The sequence below is a fragment of the Cygnus olor genome, chromosome 3 (genome assembly GCF_009769625.2).
Source record: "Cygnus olor isolate bCygOlo1 chromosome 3, bCygOlo1.pri.v2, whole genome shotgun sequence".
NCBI lineage: Eukaryota > Metazoa > Chordata > Aves > Anseriformes > Anatidae > Cygnus > Cygnus olor.
Window position 1 is genome coordinate 91,724,187 of NC_049171.1, and position 24,622 is coordinate 91,748,808.

A 24,622-nucleotide genomic window follows, 5' to 3' on the forward strand; every position below is an offset into this window, starting at 1 on the left:
TCAACACAAAGCTGCTCAGTGAGCACTCTACTGCTCAAAGACAGCCTTTTTAATCCTCTTCCATCATAAAAGAGCCAGATCTAATATATTGTAATAAGAAATCAGAGGGAAACTTAATAAGATTTGAACATAAAACATCTAATGACAAATTCACATTGTAGCAATGAGTCTTCCTTTTGGAGAACTGACATGAAAAAATAATCGTAACATTTATGATTATGACAAACAACGTGTATCATCCAGCTCTGAGAATGCTGTACAGAGAAGGACTGTACAGAATGAATTATACACTCGTGTCAAATTTCAGGCACAACTGAGTAGATTAAACTGTGAATTTTATCACGTCTCATAAATGTGTTCTCTGTTTATAAGCATGTCACCTCAACCTGGATCTCCTCAGCTTTTTGCAGTAGGTTGTGCACTCTCTGTACCTGAAAGGCATGGCCAGACAGGGAAGATGCTGGTAGTACAAGAAATTTCATGGTAGTGCTTAGAAACACTGAGAAGTTAAACATCCCAAGTTCTTCACAAGATTTAAGAGACAGCATGGACTTGCTGTGATTGCCAGGGCACCACTGTGAAAAGTGATTCCAAATTTTCATCTAAATATTGTGCGCACAAGCATCTCCATCTGCCTGTACAGAGAATACATCTGTGCCGAAGCCAGATACGCAGATTCCTTATCTTTGGATTGTAAGCATGCAAATGCAGGACTTTTGTGCACACACCTGCATGTGCAGACCTAGAGGCTGAGTAGAAGCCGATGAAGAGATCTTAAGCAGAGCAACTGCACTGTGTTTTTAAAAGACAGGATGGGATGGAAATTACAAAGTCACCCCAACTGGTACAAGCATGTATGGACGTTATTCAGCTTCTTGATCCAAACTGGGATCTGGAGCAAACCAGGGATTACAAAAAGAAACCCTGGAGTGCTTCCCTCCTCAGAGTGACCTCAGTGCTGCAACCTGGAAATGCGGACTGGCAGCAGGCAGCTCGGGCTTGCTGAGTCCAAGAACACCCTGCTTCCACTAATGCCTTGCACAGGAGAGATACATCCTGTGCCAACCCTGTGGTTTGAAGCATGAATCCTAGACAGGAGGCCCACCTTCACCTGCAGGGAGTAGAGAGAAAAGCAAAGCCGCGAGCCCCTGGGTGCCGCCCCAGAGAGAGCAGCCCCTGGCCATGGGCTGCCTTACCTCCTGAGGAGGCCCGGCATGGCCGACCCTCTGCAGCCCAGAGGCCGAGTGCTCGGGGCTCCAAGATGTCCCGAAGGCCTTCCCCAGTCCCACCTGCATGTGCCAGGCCCGAGCCAGGCCTCTGCTCCTCCAGGGAGCGTGGCAACCTGGCAGCACCTTGGGGGCTCAGCTCTGTCCCCAGCCGCCACTTGAAGTGCTGAGGCTCGGCAAGATCCCATCGTGCTTTTTTGCTAAGATGGAAGGGAACTAATCTCACTGCTGGCCAAATTCCAGCTTTGGGTAATTACATTCTTCTGACAAATTTTTCTTGGCAGTTTCAATGGAATATAATTAGTAAACGTAAATAGATGTAAATAGTGCTGTAAATTACACTTTGCGTGATTGTCAGAAGCAGAGGGGGATCGCAGGGGCGAAGGGGCAGAAGGAGCGGAGCACCGCTCCCCAACATGGCTGATGAGGCGGCCTTCCCCGCCGGCAGGCTGGGCACGCCTCTGCCGGGACACGGTGCTGAGGGTTACGGTAGCAGCAGATGTCCCGATCCAGGTTCATCGTGTGCTTCATCGCACAGATCATCCGCTTCACCTCCAGTACCATTCTGACCCGATGGTGTTTGGTCATGTCCCACAGCTGTGCCTGCACGCAGCTGCCACGCTCCTCCTCAGCTGTGCTTGTGCTCCAGCAGCAAGCTGATGGGTGCATGATATTATTGATTCCCATGAAATGCTTATCAAATTTGTGAATGGTTTGTAAAACCTGCTGCTACCAACTGAAGAAGAAGCGTCATAAAAATGGAATTACACAATTATCTTTCAAGGCTATTTTAATGCAGCTTCATGTACCTAATTTCACATAAAGTAGAAATAGCTTCTACCAAAAATACATGCGTATTTTTAACTTCATGTAGTCAAGTAGATTTTACAGCAACTATATAAAGTAATGAAAATAGATTATAATGTATGCTTTCGTTTTCTTATATTATCTATATATTATTACATGTTATGTGTCAAGTCTCTTACGTATTTAATCTGTTTCAAATATGAATTGATATTGCTAATGGGCTTAATCAAGTATTTCTTTCATACAGAAAATTTGAGGATAATTTTTCAATAATTCACTTATTTTTATTTTTCTTCAAAATTTGCAAATATAAATAGCTAGCAGAAGTCAGTAAAATGAAGGGAAAGTTTATTTTCTTAACAAAAGCTTTTTGCACTATTGAGCTATAACAGGACAAACAGATGTTTCAGCTTTACAATACCATGTCTTGCAAAACTTCCTTCTAAACGACTATTCGTGCTCTACATGTTTTGGACTGTGCATGGAGAGCTCTGCTAACAGTCATGGGAAGCATTGCATACATTAGTAAAGCCCACATTAAGATAATTAGTGCTAAAAAAAATCAACAAGCCTTTTTTTTTTTCCTTTATAGTATTGATTTAGTGTGGGTGAAAAATGCCAGATTTTCGATCTCGAAGATTCATGTTCCACCACAGAGCGGGAGATGGAGCCAGCTTTTCCCAGTGTTCTGCCAATAAACTCTTAGATTAACCATCTCACAGGCTAGGAGGAATATTCGAGCTCTATGGTCTATTGGCCCTTAGTCTCTCTGACAAACCTATGAACATAGAAAATACGACATACACTACCTGGGACAAGGAGCTCAAATTCTTTATCTTTGGGGCTGTACCTACCTAAATATTTTCTCACAAAAAAATTTCAGAATTTCTGTTGACAAAATGATCAGGACTGAAGCTGTGCTGCAGAGACTACTCTGTCAGTGGCAGTATCTATGGGAAACTTTCTACAGTAGAATACGCCTTTGTAGTTCATTTTGTGTCTTATATATATCCTCTAAATTGCAAACTCCATTTTAATGCATACTGTTTTCATAAGGGCTCTGTAACCTTTTGCAAATCTTATGATGGGTTTCGTACATCATTTAACTCCTTGTCTGACAGTAACTTTACCTTCTGCAGATCCAAGCAATGACAATATGGATACAGACATATAATCACATGTGATTGCATTATGGCTGCTTAAAAAATTACTGCCTGATCCCTCAAGATGCTGGAGGCAGGGCTGTTTAAGGTAGCAAATTTTGTTTTGGGCTAAATGGTGGGCTAAGAGCATGTGCATGACCAGCTCTGACTACTCTTTAGACGGGTATTTACTTGCTACCTTACAGCTTGAGCTTATTCCCCTGGGAAAGGATCCACTGCAGACATGCACATGAGAAGAGCAATGTGTCCTACTAGAACTTTTAGTATTTATTTTAGTTATAGAGCTATCCAGGTTAGTTGAGGATGACATTATTTTGTTTGGTATTCAGAAGGGCTGCTTTAAAACCACTTGCTTTCAGGCAAAGTGATAATCAGTCTAAGCAGTGTAAGACTTTTATAATGGAAGGCCAACACATCTTTTTTCATTCAGTCTGCAAGAGTAAACTGAGCACAGCTGTTTTACTGAAAACAACCCACTGGTATTTAAGTAGATTAACAAAATTAACTGTGAAAATCTTCTGCTATATGAAAGCCAATAACCTGTTGGCCACAAGGAGGCAGGGCAAGGATTCAGTAAACTCAAAGAAATTGCTTTTACTTAAAAAAAAAAAAAGAGAGAGAGAGAGAGAAAAAAAAAAAAAAGAGGAGCATTAAATTAGTTCAGTCATGAAACTCTGAACTGCTAGGCAAGATAAAAAGCACTTTTCAGCCACAGTGTGTGGTTTCAGTATTGCTGTTTTAATCCAACAGCAGCAAATATCTTAAGATATCAAACAATAGTTGATCTGGCAGTAATTTTCTGCTTCTTTTGAAGAAGCAGATCACACATGCTTTTTCTTCATCACTTCTGTGTGATGTACACTAAAAAGAAAGACTCATACACTGAGCTTTGACAGGGTGGATTTACCAAGTCCGAGCAAGAAGCCATACGGCCAAGTTTGCAAGGTGTTGCTCCCAAGCCAATAAATCCTGCTTCTTAGCAGGCATCAAGGCAGGTCTGGGAGCTCTGCCTTTCACTCTCTTGGCATGTCTATTTCTGGGCCAAAAGCAGCCAGAGGCAGGTAGGTGTTTGTAGTCCCCTACAAAGTAAGTGCCTTACGTGCAGTACAGTACGGTGATGCCTCCCTTAACCAGAACTTTAGTACATTCCAAAATCAGCACTAACTCAAGTTCAGACTTCTAAAAGACAAAAGGGGCAAAGGAGGAGAGTAAAGCCACAGTATCCCTGTTTCAGAGTTAAATTGAAAAGGATTAAATTTAACAGTGAAGCAAAACCTTCCACAGTATCAACACATCACAGTCCAAATCTATCAGTGACTTCCTGTTTGAGAAGAGACTTTACTCCTAGCACTGCCACTGCGCTACCAAGATAGGTGATTTCAGTCCCCTATGCCTCTTGCCTCTGTTTCCTCATCTTTTAAGCTGATGCTTTCCTCCTTTGCAAAGCAGTATGAGGTCCATGGATAAAAAAAACTTGCTACAAGAACTAGTTATTATTAATGCAATTCAGATATGGAATGCACCAGATGGTAAAATCTCCAGGATTTTAATGAACTATTGTAACAGAACATATGTAATATGACGTTATTGTAACAGGCATTTAAATGTATAGTTAGTACATACAACGTGACCTGCTCTGCTCTCAGTAACTCCACTGGAATTATTTTGGATTTATGTCAGATAATACTAGGAACACAAAATAGCCCCATATGTGCAATGTGGTAAGGTTTTCATAGCAATACAATCTTAACTATTGCCTATCCTGTTCTTCCTTTTTGCTAGGGATACCCTAATGGCAAATAATAAAATGTCTCCGAGCAAGTATTCCTTACCTACCACCATAAAATAGTTAAGTCGTGAAGCAGCAAGAACTGTTTGGTTCTATACTATATTCTGTAAAAATTATGTTTTTGATGCACCTTATGCTAGATTGGTAAGTAATCCATGCTTGTGTCAGAAGAGCCAAACATTTGGTTTCAGGCTGCGAGGGCAGTAATATCTCCTTTCTCCCACAACACTAGAGTTCTGGACATCATGAATTATATGACTAGGCGAAGGTGAAAAAACAGGACTGCAGTTCAAGCCACTGGCATCACACATTACAGTTAGAGACAGGTACTGACTTCAGTAAAGAGGAACATGGAGATACTATCAGTATGTATAATAATTCTAGCACATCTACAATACAGACTATAAAATTCAAGTGAACTGACATTTAATATATGAGAGGCTGGAAGCAAGATATCAATTTCACATCATAAATTAGCCTTTGTACTAGTGCCCAAAGATTTGGCTGATTACTCATTGCTTTCCCTTAGTGCTTAAGCAGTCTCTTCCAAAGCAAGACAGTTAAACCACAAAAACGTACCGTAGTGTCCACAGCTCTGACCTTCCCAGCAGGAACGTGCTTTGGAATGGGTTCTTCTACTGATATCATCATGCAGCCTTCTGCTCCAAGAGTAACAATTACAAGCTTACACCCTCTTTCTAACAGCATGCGTCCCACCTTTCCAGCATCTTCAAGGTTGCCAACTGGGATGCCCGTTAAAATTTCTGCCTGGAAAATAACCCACGCAAACGAAAATCATAATGTGACAGCATTCATTTTTGGACAACAGTTGCATCTGAAAACAGTATTTAATATCATTTTAAAAATGTGTATTATGGGATGATCAAGAAACTACTTCCTACGCTGATATTCAGCTATGTCATGCTCCTTGTTTGAAATCAGCGTGTACTTCAGGCACAGCAGACTAATGGAGAGCAGCAGCCTAGGCAGAGACACAGGAGGCATGGGTTCTGTTCCAGCTTCTACGACTTGCCTGGCATACTACTTTGAATAAATCACATTTCTTCCACGTGCCTCAGTTTCTTCATCTGTGAAATGGACACAATGACATAGCCTTAGCAAAAGCATTTTGCTGTCTAATGCGAAAAATGCTACATGGCAACTCAGTCACTATTCTTGGGGGATATTTATCACTGAGAAACCTTTTTTAAATTCTCAGGCTTCAGCTAGTGAGAAATCACTAGGGAAAACCTCTTCAAGGAAAAAAACAAAATTGCTCAACTTTGACCACTGTGTTTACTTTAGTATGTATTTTTAGATAAGAATACCTAAAAGTTATCTGAAGTTCTCTTTAGGCAAAGGGCCATTACAAGATTATTATATATTTGTGTTATGGACATGTCCATAGGCCTCTGTCAGGGCTGAGACTCTTTTGTGTTGGCTCTGTACAAACACAGATAAACTCTTTGTCTAACAGATGGTGACCTTAAGTCAACTTCTCCCAGTTGGCTCTTAAAATCAATCTCTTCTAGTTCCACCCAACTAAGAGCAAAATTTCCCAAAAATCTGCAGTGAAGACTCCAGAATGAAACATCCTTTTCTTCACCTCATACATTTTCTCGATGGCATCCCATTTTCCAATGTCATGTACTACTTCTTCTGGAAGAGGGTGAAGGGAGGAGGACAAGAATGGAACAGGAAGAAAGGAAGAAAAAATACAGTGAGTTTTATCTGAAACACTCTAGCAGGCAGTATTCCTCCTGCCTACTAGAGTATGCCTTCAATTTTAAGTAAACTGGCACATCATATATTGCTGTCTTTACTAAATCTTATGCTGCTTGCCTGAGAAGAGGGAAGTCCTATTTTATCTTGCACTACAAGGCTGCTGGATCCTGAGAAATGGAGTCTGAAGTATTTTCAGATAATCACCTATTAACTGGGCATAATTTCCACAGTCTTGGACCTTATTTTCAGTGGACAACTTTGGAACTTTTTCACCAGCTCTGTGTCCTGACCTTGCTGCATGGACAGCTCAGCTTCTCGTGAAGCAGCTGCTGGCATATTTCAAACTACCTTGCTCTGCGTTACAGAAGCTTGAAATCAGTGCACATATTTCTTGCCCAAACAGACTAGAAACCGTGGAGGTTGAACAACTGCCCCCTGATGTACAGGCCATGCCTGTCATGTAAGGGGAGGCCGGGCAGACAGCTGGGGACAGGAACTACTACAGCCATCCCAAGCAAGCCGCCCCCAGTTGTGAGTCAGAGGCCTCACAGCTTGCCACTGTCATTTCCTGTGTTTCAGTCTGACCCAGAACAGAGAAGCCACCCTTAGGCTCTGAAGGGCCAGCATATGCCAATACGAGGCTAAGGCTTTATATTATCATTAACAGAGTGCTTACTGGTTTTAATTTTCAAACTTAGAGGATCAAGCCCCGCAGTCCCTACTGAGAAAAACACACAGTTGTTTTCGAGAGCTGTTGGTTTGATAGCTCCAAGGCAGAACGCGCTGTGGCGGGACTTGGTGGGTAAACTCATGCTGCAGGGTCAAGGTGTGGTAACACGTATGCACAATTTAAAACTACTTCTTTTAAACCGCACTGATCCCAGGCAAGAATACAATAAGCTTTAGATTATGAGAAGGGAACTAAACGTACCCCATTTTCTCCTTGGCATGTCACCACACTGCTCAAATTCTCTTGCAGTAGGAACTGTTTTGGCAAATTAAATCTATTTAAGTTTTTAAAAGGGTATAAAAGTATTTTCACATAAGAGAATTTGTTTCAAAAAAACATCTCACCCAACTTTTTGAATAAATCTTCCTGCAAGGTTTGCAAGGAAACGGTACACTAATAATGGCTTTGGAAGGACTAGATAATAAATGGTATTAATATATATATACGCTATTCTAATATCTAAGTGTCTAAAACATCTGTGTCTTTTTTTGAATTTTAAGATCTCTGGAGCAAGAACTATGTGTTCCTGTATTCATAACACCTAGCACAAGAATAAAAAGGCATTAACAAAGTGTACACACAAATCCTTGAATGAAACTGGCCAAATGAATTTCTAATGTACTTCATGATGGGCAGTAATTCCAAACTTTCTACACAGGTTGCAAAGTCTTCAGGAAAAAAAGTGAATTTGGTTATGGAAAAGAAATAGTCAATCTAATTTGGGTTTATTAGCTGGTATTTACACTTCTCTACGCTCGTGAGCAAGATAAATGAAGTACTTAAATATAATATCCTTCCTAATGAAACACACATTCCGTCTGCTTAGTAGTAATGTTGTACCCTCTTTGTGACAGCTGTGTCCCAAGCCAACAGGATTTTTTGGCTGTGTAATGAAAGGGTTGTTTTGGGGCTGACACGTGAAAGGTTTTGCAGAAATCTTTCTGTCTTTATCCTGCTTATACCAATAAAAAATTTATTTTGAACCAGACAGAGTCTGTATAAAAGTAGATCTCCAACTGCTTGAAACCATTATCATCTAACTCATCTACAGCAGGATGGTAAAACTAAAAAACACTGGAACAAGCTGGAAGAACCATAAAAGCAGCAGAAGCCAGACAGATTCTGTGCCAATAATTAGAGATTGCGGTAAATGTCAACTGATGTTAAATACTGTGGTGAGCTTTTAAGTTCCTCCCTTCAGTAGAATCTTATTTAAAAAACAAACAAACTGCGGTACAATTGAAGGAAATAACTAATAGTTATGTAAAGAAAAAAATTAAATAACAATACTAAAAGCTCAGTGTGGACATTTGCCATAGTACTGTACAAAAGAACAGCAAATTAAGAAATTTATTTTCTCTGTAGCTAGTCTCACAAAACTCCTCAGTTAAATGGCCCTACTAAAGCAAGAGGACACTCCACAAACCTGCTGTCAGAAAAAAAAAAAAGACAGATATTACATAGCTAATCTACAGAGAGTTTTCTTAATTTTGTTTACACAAGTAGAAGAAAAATTTAACTGAAGCTTTTACATTTAACTGTTACAAAGGTTCTTGGCCATACTCCTCATTATTCTTCGTTAACTCTCCTTGTCTCTTTGGGCTGTAGAGTCTAGTCACCGTAAGCTGACACAAACCAGCACTGCTACAGAAAAAAATGGTCCTGCTTTCCTTTCCACTCCTGTCCACATGGCCCATTCTCTTCTGCCAGCACAGCTATTTGTGTGGCCAGGAAATAAAGTGGATTGCAAGGCAGAACTCTGTTAAAATTAACCCCAAAGTAAAATAAGATAAAATAAAACAATTGACTCCTTTCAACGGCAGCACTAGTTTACACTGGTTAAAAGTGATAATGAAACTATGATATGAACCTCTGCCAAGTGTTCCTAACAGTGGTGCATTTGGGGCCACCTGTGGCTTACACAGCCGCTTTCAGGGAGAAGTGCCGGATCTTCCACTTAGCATTTGTGAGACCAAATCTTTAGCACAGTCTAGTTTTGGGATCCCTGGCAGAAGTAAGACACTGACATACTACAGCAAATCCAGTGGGAGGCCAGCAAGAGAGTTGGGGGCCAGCACACAGGACATATAAGAGGCTGGGAGACGTGGGTCTGTTCAGCCACAAGAACCTACAGCGAAAGGGAGGTCTAATTGCTAGCTACAACTATTTAATGGGTGGAAATAGAGAAGAGGAAGCCACCCTTCTTGAAGCTGCAAAGGGATAAGACTAGACACAAGTGGCACAAGCGGGAAATTCCAATATTAGGGAAAACTTCCTCACCGCCAGGGTGATGCAGTACTAGAGCAGGTGCCCATAATGGTTCCCCATCCTTGGTGATTCAAAACTTGACTGGACAAAGCCCTGTTTCACCAGCGTGCTGGACTAGAGATCTCCAGAGGTCTGTTCCGACCTTCTATGATCCTCTGATCCTTAATACGTACAAACTGCTGAGATGCATACAAAAATACATAATATATAAAAATGCATACAAACTGCTGAGATGGCAAGAAATGTTAATTCTCTGGGGAGCAGTCAGTCTTTTTCTTTAGTGTCCACATAGCACCTAGCACAATACAACTTTGCAAACATTGCCAGGTACTACTGGAACAGAAACAAATAATAATAGGGAAACTGCCACTTTTTAAAGCTTGCTTATCTAAAACTACATAAAACAATTTAAAGTATTTTTAATTTTTAGTATTTAAACACCGTAAGCCAGTTGGCTTCAAGCTTGGCTTGTACCTTAAGAGATTTCTTTGAGAATGCCAGAACAAGAACTTGATCTCCTTTATTCTAACACACGAAGAGTCCCAACGAAGTAGTGAGACAGATTTGGTGTGTAAGCAAGATCAGGCCACAAGCCAAGCTAATTCCAGTCGTTTCAAATTACAATTTTTTTACATACATACATGCCAAAAAACTTATGCTAGAATAATTAAAAACTGATTGAAATGAATTGGCTTGAAGCTATTCCCTCCCCTCCCAAAAGTAACATCTTTCATTTTACACTAAATATGGGAAATTTCATAGTTTCCAGAAACTGATAAAATAGGGTTTAGAACAAAGTTGGAATTCAAATTAAAATATACCATGAATTACTAGCAACTTCTGTGTAATGAAGAAATAGTAGCTTTCCCTTACTTACAACAGAAAAGGCAAATTCATGAAATGTTCTGAAATAATTTAATTCTAAAGGACCTATTTTTGTTTTGACTAGTAGAGATATCAAATATTATTTTCTTAATAAAGACTATCCCTGTTATTAACCTCTCTACATTAATAAGCAGTATTTTAAATGTCCTAAACTGATACAGTTTTATAAGCTTGATATTCTCTGGCCCTTGTAGAAGTCAGTGCTGTCTACTGATTTTGGATATATTAACAAGAATTCCCATTATTAATATTTCTTCCAGAAATTATTTAACCTCAACTAATAGACAATACTTAAAAAGAAACAATAGGATCCTATCTATTCTTTTGTATTATTTTTACGTATCTTGCAGCTTCATTTAACAAAATTTGCAATGAATTTATATTTAGATGTACTGCTTTCTACCATCAAAACACCAAAGTATTCTGTTAGCATTTAATTAAATCTTTGCTAGGCCTTTCTTATTTAGATCAGAAGTCTGATACCCATTTTACATTAGGAAGAAAACAGTTCCCAGTGTTGCATTCAAAATAGCTCGACACACTAAATCATTTGCTGCAACCATTTAGGAGTTTTCCTTCTCCTGAAGGGCTCTTTCGTATTCTTTGAACGGAGAAGCAGCTGTTCTTCAAAACATTTAGGACCAAATTCAAATTGCTGACATGCAATATATTTTGGTTCTTAACCTGCAGGGCTATGTAATTGCACGCACACACTAAAAAAGAAAAACAACACATGAACTGTATTGACATTGTGGTTGTGCCTAGAGCCATACTACAGCAAAGAAGCACACAAATACATGGGAAAAAAATTGTAAGTACTCTGAAGAGCTCATCTTGTACAGGGTTGTCTCTTTTTCAACATTTATAGATGACTGAGAAGAACAACCATTGGTTTTCACTTAGATGACATTGGATACATTTATTTTTCATTAGAAGAATTAAGGGAATGGAGAACTAGCACATTCCTGCACAAACCTCAGGGATTAGGCTGTGCTGCATCTGGGAATTAACAAACTAGTCTCAACAAGCTTGATCTTTCTGGGAAAAGATAAAACTGAACTACAGGCTAAGCAAAGAAAGAACTGATAACCTTGCAAGATTTGTTCTGAGTTTTTGTGTTCATGAACCACATAAAAAGAAAGTAGTGTCAGACATAAAAAAAAATATTATTGCAACAAGCAAGAGTGAAAAGAACAGCTTGTGAAGAGCCTTCTAGACAAACTAATGGTAGATAATTCACTGATAGTATAATTTTGTTTGCTTCTCTCTAGCACATAAATCCATAAGAACAAGCTGTGCTGTTATACCAGATACTGCATGAGATTTCATTAAATTCTAAAGCATTTAATGAAGAACAGAGTACAAAGTGTGATGCATTTGATACTTACATGTTTGGGACCTGAAATCCCATGATTGTCTGAAAGTGTAGCTGGCATTTTAAAACTTTTATTCTGCGACAAAGGCATTGCAGATTAAAGCTGCTGACCTTTGTGGAAGTAGACAACAGAAATTTCTGACTCAGTAATAATTCAGCTAATCACAAGGACTATCCCCTTTTACTCATCTTTAGCAACACAAACGTTCCACACAGTCTATGAAATGTCTTAAGCTGAATGGCTAGCTTTCTGTTCTACAGCTAACATAATCTTCTGTTACAAACATATCATTCACATGATATCCACAAAGTACAGGGCTTAATCATTTAAAGGTATTTCTTGATGAACAAGAAAGATAGGGGCATTTAGATAAAAATATGTGATAAATACTTGTAAATTTAACTGCATATGAAAGCCATAGCAAGCAACAATAAGAATCAGTGTAAATTTAATCTTGTCTTAGCACGTATGTCTGTGTTATAAAAGAATGCTTTAGAAACAGCTGACAGGAATAGCTCTAAAGAGTTCATCTTTAAACCTGAGAAAATTAAGAGCTATTTATAGGGCTTACTAAAGATGAAATAGAAATAAGCTATTTGTTTTCCGATAGTACCTTAAAAATACCAAATAGAAAAAAGGCATCCAAAAGGGGTAAGGCTCAAACATAACTAGGGCTTTTGGCTAGAAGGAAGTTATTTGAGACTTAGAGAGGGACAATGGAGCTGGAACCAAGAATCGCAGGACAGCAGTCGTAAGCAGTACATTTGATAAATTTGGCCACAGAGAATCGAAACCAAAGCAAAACAAAAACAACCGCCAAATCTACAAAATAAGAAGGTCCATAGTGGGTCAGAGCAAAGGTCTATCTTATCCAGTTCCTCTTTTTTGACTGACTGCTAGCAGATACTGAGGGAAAGAAGAACATAAAGGTATAACAATCTTTTCCCAGTACATGTTCTGGACCATTAAACTATTAGTTACTTCTTGATTTAAGAAGATGAAGGAAATGCAGATGTAATTGGCCAAATGGATAAAATTAATATATTTTGAAAGAAAAATCAACATTTTTTTAAGATTTGTGGGATTAACTTATTGCTTTTAAATGCCATGTAGAGATGTGACTAGTAACCTTTATTTGGGTATGTAAACATTTATCTCTATATAAAACTTCTCAAGTGCATACATTACAGTGATTTGAAATTAAAGAAAGTCATGAAAGAAAACAGAAAACAGATGGCACATGAATATATAACAATTACTAAAAGAAAAAAAAATCAATCTTGTGACATAAGAAAAACAAATGCTTCATTTTTCCTCTTTTCTTAGCAAAAAGAAAGGAAAAATGGCAATAGTTCATCCCTGAACATCAATTCAATAATAAATCAGACATGGAGAGGATGAAGTCAAACATAATTGATTATTAAAAGTCATGGTAATGTAATTGATTTCATTGCAAAATTTGAAAAGGTTACTGTTAAAAGCAAAGGTAAATGTGCAATTATGTGCAATTCTGTGTTCTCAGAATATGCTGTAGAAGTCCCACAACCGGTCTGCGCTCCTGTGATATGGCTGGCAAGAACTTCCATAGGTCTACCATTTCCATAAATTCAGAAGAGATAAGCCTCCTCAACAGTAGAGAGCATCTTTCTGTACCTGCCTGTGCACAAAGTGATCCCAGACATCTTCAAATGGTAATTACTTTTTAAAAGAAAATAGCAGAAAAGAATGCAAACTGTACCCCCAGCTCTGCAGGTGGGTACAAAGGTGGATGAGTGAGCAGGGATCTATTATAATTATACACCTGTATTTCTTGTTCTCCAAATAGAAGTAATTTTCTTTTCTCCATGTGGTGGTAATAATACACACTGGCTCCAGCAAGCTAAACTTCTCAAAGAATGTCTCTTTCAAGACTGTCCTCTAGCAATAACAAAGGGAAAACTTTAACATGTGTGTTGCAAAGAGCAATGAGAGAAAAGTCAGGAATAGACAAGTAATGAAAAACAAAGTTTTGTTTCTAACATATGGGGGTAAGTTTTCTCAGGGGAAAAAAAAAAAGTAACTAGTGACATTATGAAAAAAGCAAACAACGAATGACATTTACTAAATCGGTGGGAGAGTATGGGTGTTCTCAGCCCCAAATGTGTGCCATAGCACCACTTAGCCAATGCAGGGGCATAGTCCAGGCATAAGTGTTTTCTGAAAGCTTGAAGAAAACACCATATGGGTGTCCTGAAAAAGAATAAATACTTTGCCTTATCATTCTCACCATCACATATAATTCAATTCCGATGGCTGTTAGTGTCTAAGCCACAACTGATATTGCTACCAGTTACACTGGAAATTTTGCCTTCCAGAGACCTGAGACCACAGCATCTCCCACCTTTCAGGAAAACAGCTATTCTGCTAATTCCTGAACACTCTGGGGTATCTGAAATTGGAGACATGTACTGAACTGTTCCAGAATAAAAATCAGATGTCAATTTGGGTTACTTAAGTGCTTAAATGTTAGAAGACTCATGAACTGAGGACTTCTGATATGGTTTGAAATGGGTTCTAATGAAAACTTCAAAAGAGGGTAACTGAGCCTTGAAGAGCTTATTCTGACAGACATTGTCATCAGACAAAAAACAAAACAAAACAAAACAATAAATAAAAACACACACAGAGAAAACAGGGCCACACTTTTCTCTTAGTTCTGCCCCCTCCTCGCCACCCACAGGTATCCTGCTCATTGCAGAAATCATGTTTGCTGGAGATAACTTTAAATATGATCAGTGCATGGCTTCTATCTAGTATGTTGCTTCACACACATTCCTGTTTATATAAAGAGAGAGTGAGAGGAAGGAACACAGCATGCATAATGCTAATAAATAGGAAATTCAAACGAAGGCCTTATGAGCAGAGCTTAATTTGTCTCTTGTGACAAAAATAATTTGCTTTGGGAGAAATAACACACTTGAATTAGAGAAGAGAGGGAAAGGAGGGAAAAAAGAGAAGAGAAAACATTCAGTTGAAGGGCCAGAGAACCAGATTCACTGCAAACAGATCTGACAGAAAGAGGCATACGAAGCTGCTGTTTACCATAAAGTGCAGCATGCGTGCATCACCTCCTGGCAAGCGAGTTTAAAACTGTCAGAACACTATGGCTAGCGCATTCCTGCTAATCATATCAAGGGACCGCAGAACAAGGACAAGGATCTATTTTAATATTTACCACTCAGTACTAGCGTTTTAGAAGTGTCCTTTTATGGGTTTGTTTTACTCATCTACTTGTAAGGAAGGCCAGATACAACTTTCCCGCTGGAAATGATTAATTTAATTTTGAGTGCAATCTAAAGGAATATTTCTCTTTGTTCACTATGTCGGGGATTAAACTTGTCACCTCTAGAAGGTCTATGGGAGAGGAGCATGGCTTAGTTTTTCTGCTCCCTATGCAGCATTTCTGAGAACGGAATCCCTCTGAAATTTTACTGCTTGAAACTCCTTCTCTAGTGCAACATATCATCATTACCTCAGTTTCATTGCAGCAGAAGATGTCAGAATGAGTATAGAATTGTGGATCTAGGTCAGCAACGGCTGGAGCTGGATTAAATAAAGTCTTTACTGAAAAAAAAAGAAAAGGAAAAAGGTCTAAATTCCTAGTATTTTAGATTCATTAGCCATCACCTGGAACATCAATGTGGCTAGTATCTTCCAAGACTGCATTCGCAGCCCCCAGAGTTTAGTATTAAACACAAATGTCTCTCATTTTCTGTCTTCCCTTTACAGACTGCTAAACGTTTTGTTTATTATATTAAAATTCCTATCTAATTAATGTGCAATCACCTGACATGATGTGAACATGACAGAAGAATAACAGGAAAAATAAGCAAGAAATTATTAATTAAAAAAATACCAAGGAAAAAAGTCTTAAGTAAATACAATTTGTTTAACTGATGATAGTTCTTGCAAGATTTTAATAAGTATTACAGGAATGGATTTAGCTCTAGAACTTTTTCTGTGTTGTTATCTGCATTCTATACATGAAGAAACAGGGGTATAGAGTAATGAAGGACATGTCCAGACAAGGATTTAAACACGCTTTTTAATGTGTTACCTAACTTGTTCAAACTGCCATACTGTAAAACTCTAGTGTAGACAAGGTGCTGTATATTTTTAATGTTATCTGGCAGAGCTAAACCTTAACTTAAGTCATAGTAGAAGAAGTTAGTTAACAAACTTGAAACTGTAGCCTAAGGCCCTGTGCAACAGTAGGAAAGGTTTGTCATAAGGAGAGAGTATAAGTGACTTACTCACTGTTAACACAGGAAGTCTGCAGATTTGGTTTCTCATTTTGCCAATTTTATGATTAATATTTCTGTGTCTTAACCACAAGACCATCGTTTTTATATAAAGCATATTCTCTTACTTTAGAAATACTCCTTATAGTAAGTGATCAAATCTTCCAATTTGGATTCCTACCTTTTCAGCCCTAAATGCCTATTTAGATCCTGATCTATAGCACCAAGTAGTAGTTATAGTTTCAGACATCCTGAATACTTCTCAGTCCCACTTAACCCCCCAGAGAGAAAGATGTTCAGAGACTTCTGACATCTCAGTACTGAGAAGTTTAGAGGATAACCTTTTTAATTACGACTCTGAAAGTTTTAGCCTGTGACTGTACAACTTTATCATGCCTTTCTACCTGTCTTGTTAAAAAGAGTCTTATTAAAGCAACAAAGGCATTTATTCAGAAGTCAGAAAATGCCAGAATTGGGATTTCCAGTAAAATCTTAATTTGGCTCCCTTATATTATTAAAATACAGTATGTATTATAATAAACTCTTTAATTATATGATCACATACCACTGAAAAACAGCATGTGATCACATAATTAAAGACTGCAACATAATACATATGCAGAAAGGAGACACATTAAGGTTTCACAGGCAACCTTAACTCTTGCATTTCCTATTTTCTGAATTGCAGCCCTAATAAAGTGCTGTGTTTTTTTTTTGGAACATAAATATTTAAGGTATACTTACCTAGGTAAACAAACAAACAAAAGAACCAGCACATAGTGAAAAACAAAATCAGTTCTCTGGCATCATACTGACATACATGTGGGTCATGAACAGCACTGGCAATGCTCCAGCTTGGGCTTTAAGTAATGCAGACTCATCATGAACAGGGTGAAATACATTGCTATTATTTCACTCCCATATTTAATATCTGCTGAGCAGCGGGGAGATGGAGGAACCCCAAGATTGTCCTTCAGACTGTGAAGAAGAGTAGGGCTTGTGCACAGGGTAATCTGCTTGGTCCCACTTAGGAACACCAAATTATTTTCTGCCCAATTTCTTTTTTGTCATTTGCCAGGATCCATTCTCCTCACCTATTTTCCATCCTTTATGCACCCTTGCATAAGCACTATGCAACAGTAACCTTTTTCACTCAATCTTCATCACACCTTACCTCTTTACTCTCCCATGCTTTCTTTTTCCCCACTTCCAGTACCCACAGTGCTAGTCTTCTCCCTACCTCTATCTCCATATTCCAATCTCTATTCAGCGAATCCTATTCCCTGTTCCTCTGTGGTTCCCCTTTCAGTTTCTCTCGTTTCTTCCCCTGCCATCCCAAAACATCAAGCAAATTCCTCTTGTGCTTCCCTTGTCTGAAATTTACTCTTCCTCCACACCATTCCAGCCCAGCTTTGTCTTTTCTGAACTACACTGAAAGTCATGCTATCCGAGTGGGCAACTCCCTGTGTGGACAGACTCTCGGGGGAAGCTAGTTGGGAAGCTCTAAAAATTTTCTCAAATCTTTGTTATGTGAAAGGTAGCAGACAACCCAGGTAGCACATAACCAAGGCAGATTTCCATACTGTTGTGGAGGCTTATCTTTAAAAGAAATCTCCCTTGGTATCAAGTCTCAAGTAAGTTTTAGAGTAGCCAGTATACACATTTTAAAAGTGTGTAGAGTGGGAGGCATTTTTCCATGGCCTGGTTTCTGCAACCACTACGCTTTGGCAGAAATTTTACAAATAATTTAACCACAGAAAAACAGCTGGTATGAAAAATTGCAGCCCAACATTAAAAAGTTGAAACACATGAAAAATAGATCCTTTACTTGCAAGTGACATGCAAAATTAATAGCTGAGGCTTCTTCCAGCCCTGGTTTTGATACATTTCCATTTTTCCCTTCAATATTAACAGGCTAGAGTTATTAGATGTCTTTTCTAGAGTCTGGCGTTACAGAAACTGAAAACCGCTTTACAGACTTTGATATACAGTAACATTTTGCCCATCTATGAAATGTCCCCCCTCTTGGAAGCACCCACAGCTTCACAGCATGCAGCCCTTAAGAAAGACAGAATTTTCCAGTCAGATTTCCACTACAATTTATACCCACTTAATGCAATTCACAACCCTTTCTTCCTTCTTTGCTTTCCTTCCCCTCAAGACTGTCACAAGATCTTCAATAATCAGTGCCACAATAAGAGGATGTCAGGAGACGAGATGTCTCCATCTCTAGCTTACAGACCCAGGTGATGTTCACTGAATAGAAGCAAAGGGGTTTTGCTTGTGCATCCACATTCTTTCTCCATCTTATTGTTTATTTCTTTCAGTAAGAATGAAGAAAAACAAGCAAAAAAACCCCTTGAAACAGTGGTTTGAGGCATCTGGGTACGCATCTGTTGAACAAAAATAGTCTAGTGCACATCCTAACATCCAGTACTGCATTATACATGAGTGGATTGTGGGCACTAACAATTTACAGTTGGCTAAGGATAGATTTTTACAGTGCTACAAACTCAGCTGTTTACTTAAATCTGACTGCACATGACATGTGAACATGTGTAGCCTGTTACTTTAAAGCAGAAGCAACTAAAACTCTCCTGACATGAGAGCTGCACAGTGATAGCAGGCTGACAGCACAATACTATAGCTGGCCCATACTTACTAAAAAGTCTTCTCAATATGTTGTGCTCTCTGCAGTTGCTAAATGCTTGCATGCCTCTTCTGTGTATCAGGTTTGGATTTCTTGTCACAGGCTGGCATTTTGCCGTAAGAGGATGACAAAAAAGTGAAGCAACTGTACCAAAACTATGCACGGAGTTAGAAGTAGACAAAGTAAGTCATGGGTATTGACTCATGACTCAACTATATTCCATTAGTCACTAGATAAAGAATGCTTTTATCCCTTTTCATAAAAATGTAATGAAAAAAACATAGCGAGCTTCATTTCCCCCTCCACATACATATTTTAAGCATCTCAGGTGCTAGCTACTCAGTTAACTGAAGTTTTTAATTTTTATTTAGATTTGTATGAATCCAGTTTTGACATTTCAAACAGAAGCCAAAATATTTTTCCCCATGCACACAGTTCTGTTTATAAAGCTTAGGACTATTACCACTTACAGAGCAACTCGCTCTCAGCCTTGCATCTAACATAACTGCTTAAATGAGCATAAACTACATGAAAATGATGCATAAAGTCCTGCTACACCTCATGTCTTCGCTAGTGCATGAACACTAGCGATCACAACAGGTGCACAACAGTGCTCGGTGCAGCAGAGGACTGTCGAGCCAACAAGCCCAAGGTGCTACGATCTGCTGGAGCAAGTCTGGGCCCAGCTGCAAGGAACCAGTTAGTTCTGACCCCAGTTCCATCCCCAACCTGCTGCACAACTGACCGTGCTATGAGCTGTCCCCTCCCAGTCTTATCTTCTGGATAGATGAGAACAATATATTTTTAAACTCATACGGATGCCTCGCTTGCATAATTATTTACTTAGTGTTGTTCAAATACTGTGGTAATTGTGCTCGAGTAACTGAAAGCATTACAGGCACTTAAACAACTAAAACTTCACGTCAGGAGTGAAACTCCATCCTGTTCAAGCAAAATCCAGCTTTCATCCAGATATATGCTACACTGAAGGAACAAGGGCCTACATTTAAAAGTAAGCGCACTAACAATTACTGATAATTTCACAGACAATGACCTTGTGTCTACTCAATGGCAGCATGCCAAGTCACACCACGAATTTTGGTTAACGAGAAAAAGCTTTTTTTTTTTTTTTTTTTTTACTTTAAGGATGTTAACTTCTGTTTAAGGATGTTAACTTCTACACAGAAAAACACAGTCATAACTACTGCTAAGCTACAAGAACAAGGGCATAAGTCTATTTTTGAGGTCATTTCATTACTTTATTGTGTGTGGAACTTAACTGACTTGCATTCGTTATGCTTGTTCTGTACTGGAATAAGACCAATCAGGCCCATAGTTCCTGACCTAATGACATCACAGCGTCTTTAGTCACAGCATGAAAACAAGAGAAAAGGTAGTACCAGACATATACGGGGAGACTATAAGGGTAGGGGTTGATTTGCCTTTCAAGGTAAACATAGCAGAATTTTAAAACTGAATTCAGTTTTCATTAGCATAGCATGAATTTATTGGTTATTGTTTCATTTCTAAATACAACTAGTATGACAGAAACCAGAATAGACCATGGGATCTTAATTTAGTAAGCATGACAAAGAATATTTTTCACGCAACACAAATGAGGGACACTGAATAGCTTATGTTAAATTACCTCCACTGGCACGTGCCATTTTCAGTGCTTCAAGAGAAACAGCAGGGGATATTTCTAGCTGGCAGACAACCACTTTGGCTTTACAGATGACATCAGAAGCTCTCTTCAGGTCTTCAGAATTTAAAAGCAGATTGGCTCCTGGGACTATGACAATAACATTCTGCCCTAAAAAGAAAATATTGTGTTTTTACATTAAGTTTTTGTGATATATTATGTAAAACAGTTCATCACTTTTCTACAATATGTTGAGATGATGATTTCAATTTGCTTTCCACAGAAATAAAAAATAAAAATCAATACTTCTGGACTTCTGGCATTTTCAAATATCCAATGATTTCAGAAGATAATCAATCCAAGGATTAACACTTGCAACACTACACAACAAATACAGTGTATATATTTCTTCAGGAAAAGTCATGTATGGACTTTCCCCACTCTTATTTTGGTGTTTTCTTATGATCTCTAAGGAAGCACTATACAATCACAGTGGAGATATGGGACACACACTGAGGCTGATACTTGTATTTTCCAAAAATATTCCAATAGCATTTGAAGAGAAAGGCATTAATGTGATCACTCAAAATTTTACCTTCCCTTCAGCTGGAAACAGAGAATATTTTCACATGAAAATTATGCATGTCCTTAAATTTCAGAGGGGAAAGGCTTGCTTCATTTACCTGCAACACTCCCAGTTAGGGCCCCTAACCATCACAAGCAAAGCAAAGCAAAGCAAAGACAGAAAAGAAAGACAGAAAGACAGACAGAAAGAAAGAAAGAAAGAAAGAAAGGAAGGAAGGAAAGAAAAGAAAAAAGAAAGAAAGACTAGAAAGCTAATGACTATGAGTACAGAAAGCTTTACCAGAAGTGATAAAAAAGGTTGTTGACAGACTTGTCTGAACTCAAAACTGGACAGCTGAACATTGTAAGCAAAGCTGTATGTGCCCAAGCATGGCAGTATCTCAAAGCACTTCTAAGATCCTTTACAGCCTCGTAGTTTGCTTTACAGTTAGGTGAGGAGGTTCATTTACGTAGGTTCTAAATAGTTTTTTGTTTTTCTTCAGACATGCAAGTCGTCTTCTTTTATTGCAGTTTCTTTGTTTCTTTTTTTAATCTCTATTACAACACCTAGAGACCTTCAGGCATGGGTGCCTTCAAATTAAAATTTATTATTAATCACTCAGGTATTAAATTCAATAAGTCAGTTGTTCCTTGATTTACAGGCTCAGCCCGCCCCCGCTGAAGATTCCTTTAAGGACTGCCAATCATTAAAGGCTACCAATTCTGTAATGAACTGAATTACTCTGTAAATAAATATTTATGTTTTTAAATACATTATTTTGCTTGAATAGGACTTCAAAGTCCTCGGAATATGAAACGTGCAAAGCTTGTCTCCCTAAATGTGTTCTGAAAAGAAAGCAGGACAATGGAAAGAATAATATAATGATCTCAGAGGGAGGGGCCCGAGCTTTCCAAAGCAATTCTGCTGTCAATGGTTTGGTACAGAACAGCTGCATTCGAAAAGCAAAACCTCAGCATTTAAGGCCAACGCCCTGCTTTTCAACAGACAATGATGGGCATCTTGGATAAAAAAAAAAAAAAAGAAAAAGGGAAGAAAAAAAAACTTCTGCAACAAGTAAATGCTATCAAAGATATCTGAATCCTGCTGAGGAAACGTTCAAAGGCAAATTGCACCTATTTTGCCAAGCATATATGCTGAAAGCTTATAGGGTACAGCAGTACAAACAGTAAAACACAGGAAACCAGTGGAACAAAAATATATTTAATTTCTGCCTGGACTCTGTGCTACCTAGAATCTCAGACTTTATCTACATGTCTTGCTGCATTATCTTGCTAAACTATTTAGCTGTACTGACATGTATATTATTATTAGACTTTAGAGCTAATGGCCTCAGGCGATAAGGAAGGCTGTTTGCTTAAACCTATATGTGCAAATTCAAGGTAGTCCATGCTGCTCTGGATCACAGTCAGGAGCTTTTCTTTGTAACAACAAAAGGTCAGAGACTTACACTCTGCTTTCAGGCAAACCCTACCTGCCAGAGAAGTGCAGTACCTACTGCGGTGTAACAGCCCGGACTGGCTTAACTCAAGCTGTAGGAAAAAAGCCACATTCTGTTCTTAGCTAAATGCACCACGCTGGCTGCGAATGGCAACAGTCCCCAGAAATTTATACGAGCGCGCACGACAGCGGAATCTGGACCCATGCGCTAACGACTAAACCCAGAATTCTGTATCACCAGCACCCGTTTTGTCGAAAGCAATTATTTCTTGCCAGGGAAATCAGATGGGAAATCAGCACCAGGGACAACAGAGTTAAAGACAGATGGCAAATAGGGGAGGGATCCATCTTGTCCAACATTAACTAATTTCTCAAGTTTTCCAAAAAATTCTACATTCTAGAAAATTCTACGAAAACTAATTTCTAAGGATTAGAGTTTTCTGGCTGCCTTCAACAAGAAGGAAAGACAAGTATTTTCATAGGTATCTTAGATATCTGTTTGAGGAGGACACAAACTGTTGTCTGGAAACACCTGTGTGTGTCTCTGTTAACTGTAGATGAAGCCTTAAGCTGTACACCTAACTTTGAAACAGCTCAAGTGAGGTAAATGTTGCCCACACTAAAAATGAGGAAAATATATTCACCGTGTTACGGTTAATTCTAAAATACCTTGACTTCGACTAAAAGTTCTCTGTTTTGATGGGAGCATCTATAGAATTGTAAGTTTTGCAGATGTCAGCTAAAATATTAAGGGCCACGCTCACAGCTGCTGTAAGCCAGAATAGCTAAATAAAGCTGATAAACTTATGCAAGCTTACACCAGATGGGGATTGGGTCCAACCAATACTTTCAACAGCATGAATGCCGTATACGTAAATACCGTTCTCGGCTGGGCTTCTAAACCTGCTGCTGTCACTTCTTAGAAGGATGGGTAACTCAAGCTACATTTTTCTTACAAGTATCATTTTACATATGCCACCAGATGAGAACTGGCAGTGGAAAAATCAAAGGCAAACCAGTAAACACCAAAGTGCAATAATCCTCACTTTACTTTTTAAAGCAGTATAAGCTTTTTAAGAGCCTATAAGCTACCAGTAGTGCTCGGAGCTCACCAAAGTTTCAAACAATACAACAATAGCTATAGAGCTTCTGCATAATAATTCGTAGGGAAAAAAAGATGATATTGGTGACCAGAAAAGAATGCTACAAGGAAAACATTTGCTGCCAAATCACACAGTTCATGAATATGAGGGCAAGTTTTGGGTGTGTCATAGTACCATAATTTCTATGCAATTACTTGGTAGATGCGTTGAATAGTCTTGTACACAACACATTCACATTCATGATGAATGCCCACACATAGAAATTCTATAAAAATTCAGGTGACATTTCTTCATAACCCTGAAGGTTCAAAACGAAGATCGTCTCTTTGGAAAGTATAATTCAATCAAGCTGGCACATATATTCTAAGTTTGCCGTGTTTATTTAGCCTTATCTAAACACATATTTTGAATGTTTTTACACTACTAGTGCTTTGGTATTGAAAGTACATTCACTTACAGAAAAATGCCTATTTACTGTTCATGAATGATTAATAACTTTATCGTCAAGCCAGCATAATGCCTATCTCGAGTGCGGGTTATCTCGCAGTGTTCTGTGTAGGTGAGCTTTAGTTCTAACTTGCAGCAATCAAGAGCAATTTAATCATGACCTGCCAATCTCTGTTGTCCCTCCACTGAATTTTTGCAGTGAATATGCAAGTTGTCAGACTGGTTCAAACTACTGGCCCAGCCAGGCCAGCTTTATGGCACCGTCAGCAGTCAGTACCAGATATGGACAAAGCTACAATAAACTTTAGAGGGAATTATGTAAAAAAAAAAATCCATAAAGAGGTTTTGTTCCTCTCCATGTGTGTGCACAGAAGCACAAAGCACATCATCATTTTATAGTTCTAACCATACAGTAACACCAGTAGCAGAAGGTGTGGTAAGTGGCCGAGCCAGTGGAAAGAAGGCAGGCTGAAAGAGGAAGCACAAGCTGGGGTTCAAAGTGGCGTAC

The 24,622-nt window shown here is 38.7% G+C and overlaps 1 protein-coding gene across 1 annotated transcript in view; it reads right to left on the minus strand.

Moving 5' to 3' along the window:
* The window catches only part of RBKS (ribokinase), a 68,017-nt gene that overhangs the window by 14,722 nt on the left and 28,673 nt on the right, over nt 1-24,622 (minus strand). Inside the window, exons 5-7 of the mRNA XM_040551418.1 lie at nt 20,548-20,712; nt 15,481-15,572; nt 5,565-5,753 (exon numbers count right to left, since the gene is read on the minus strand). Coding sequence (XP_040407352.1) covers nt 5,565-5,753; nt 15,481-15,572; nt 20,548-20,712 — 446 coding nt within the window. The remainder of the gene's footprint in view (nt 1-5,564; nt 5,754-15,480; nt 15,573-20,547; nt 20,713-24,622) is intronic.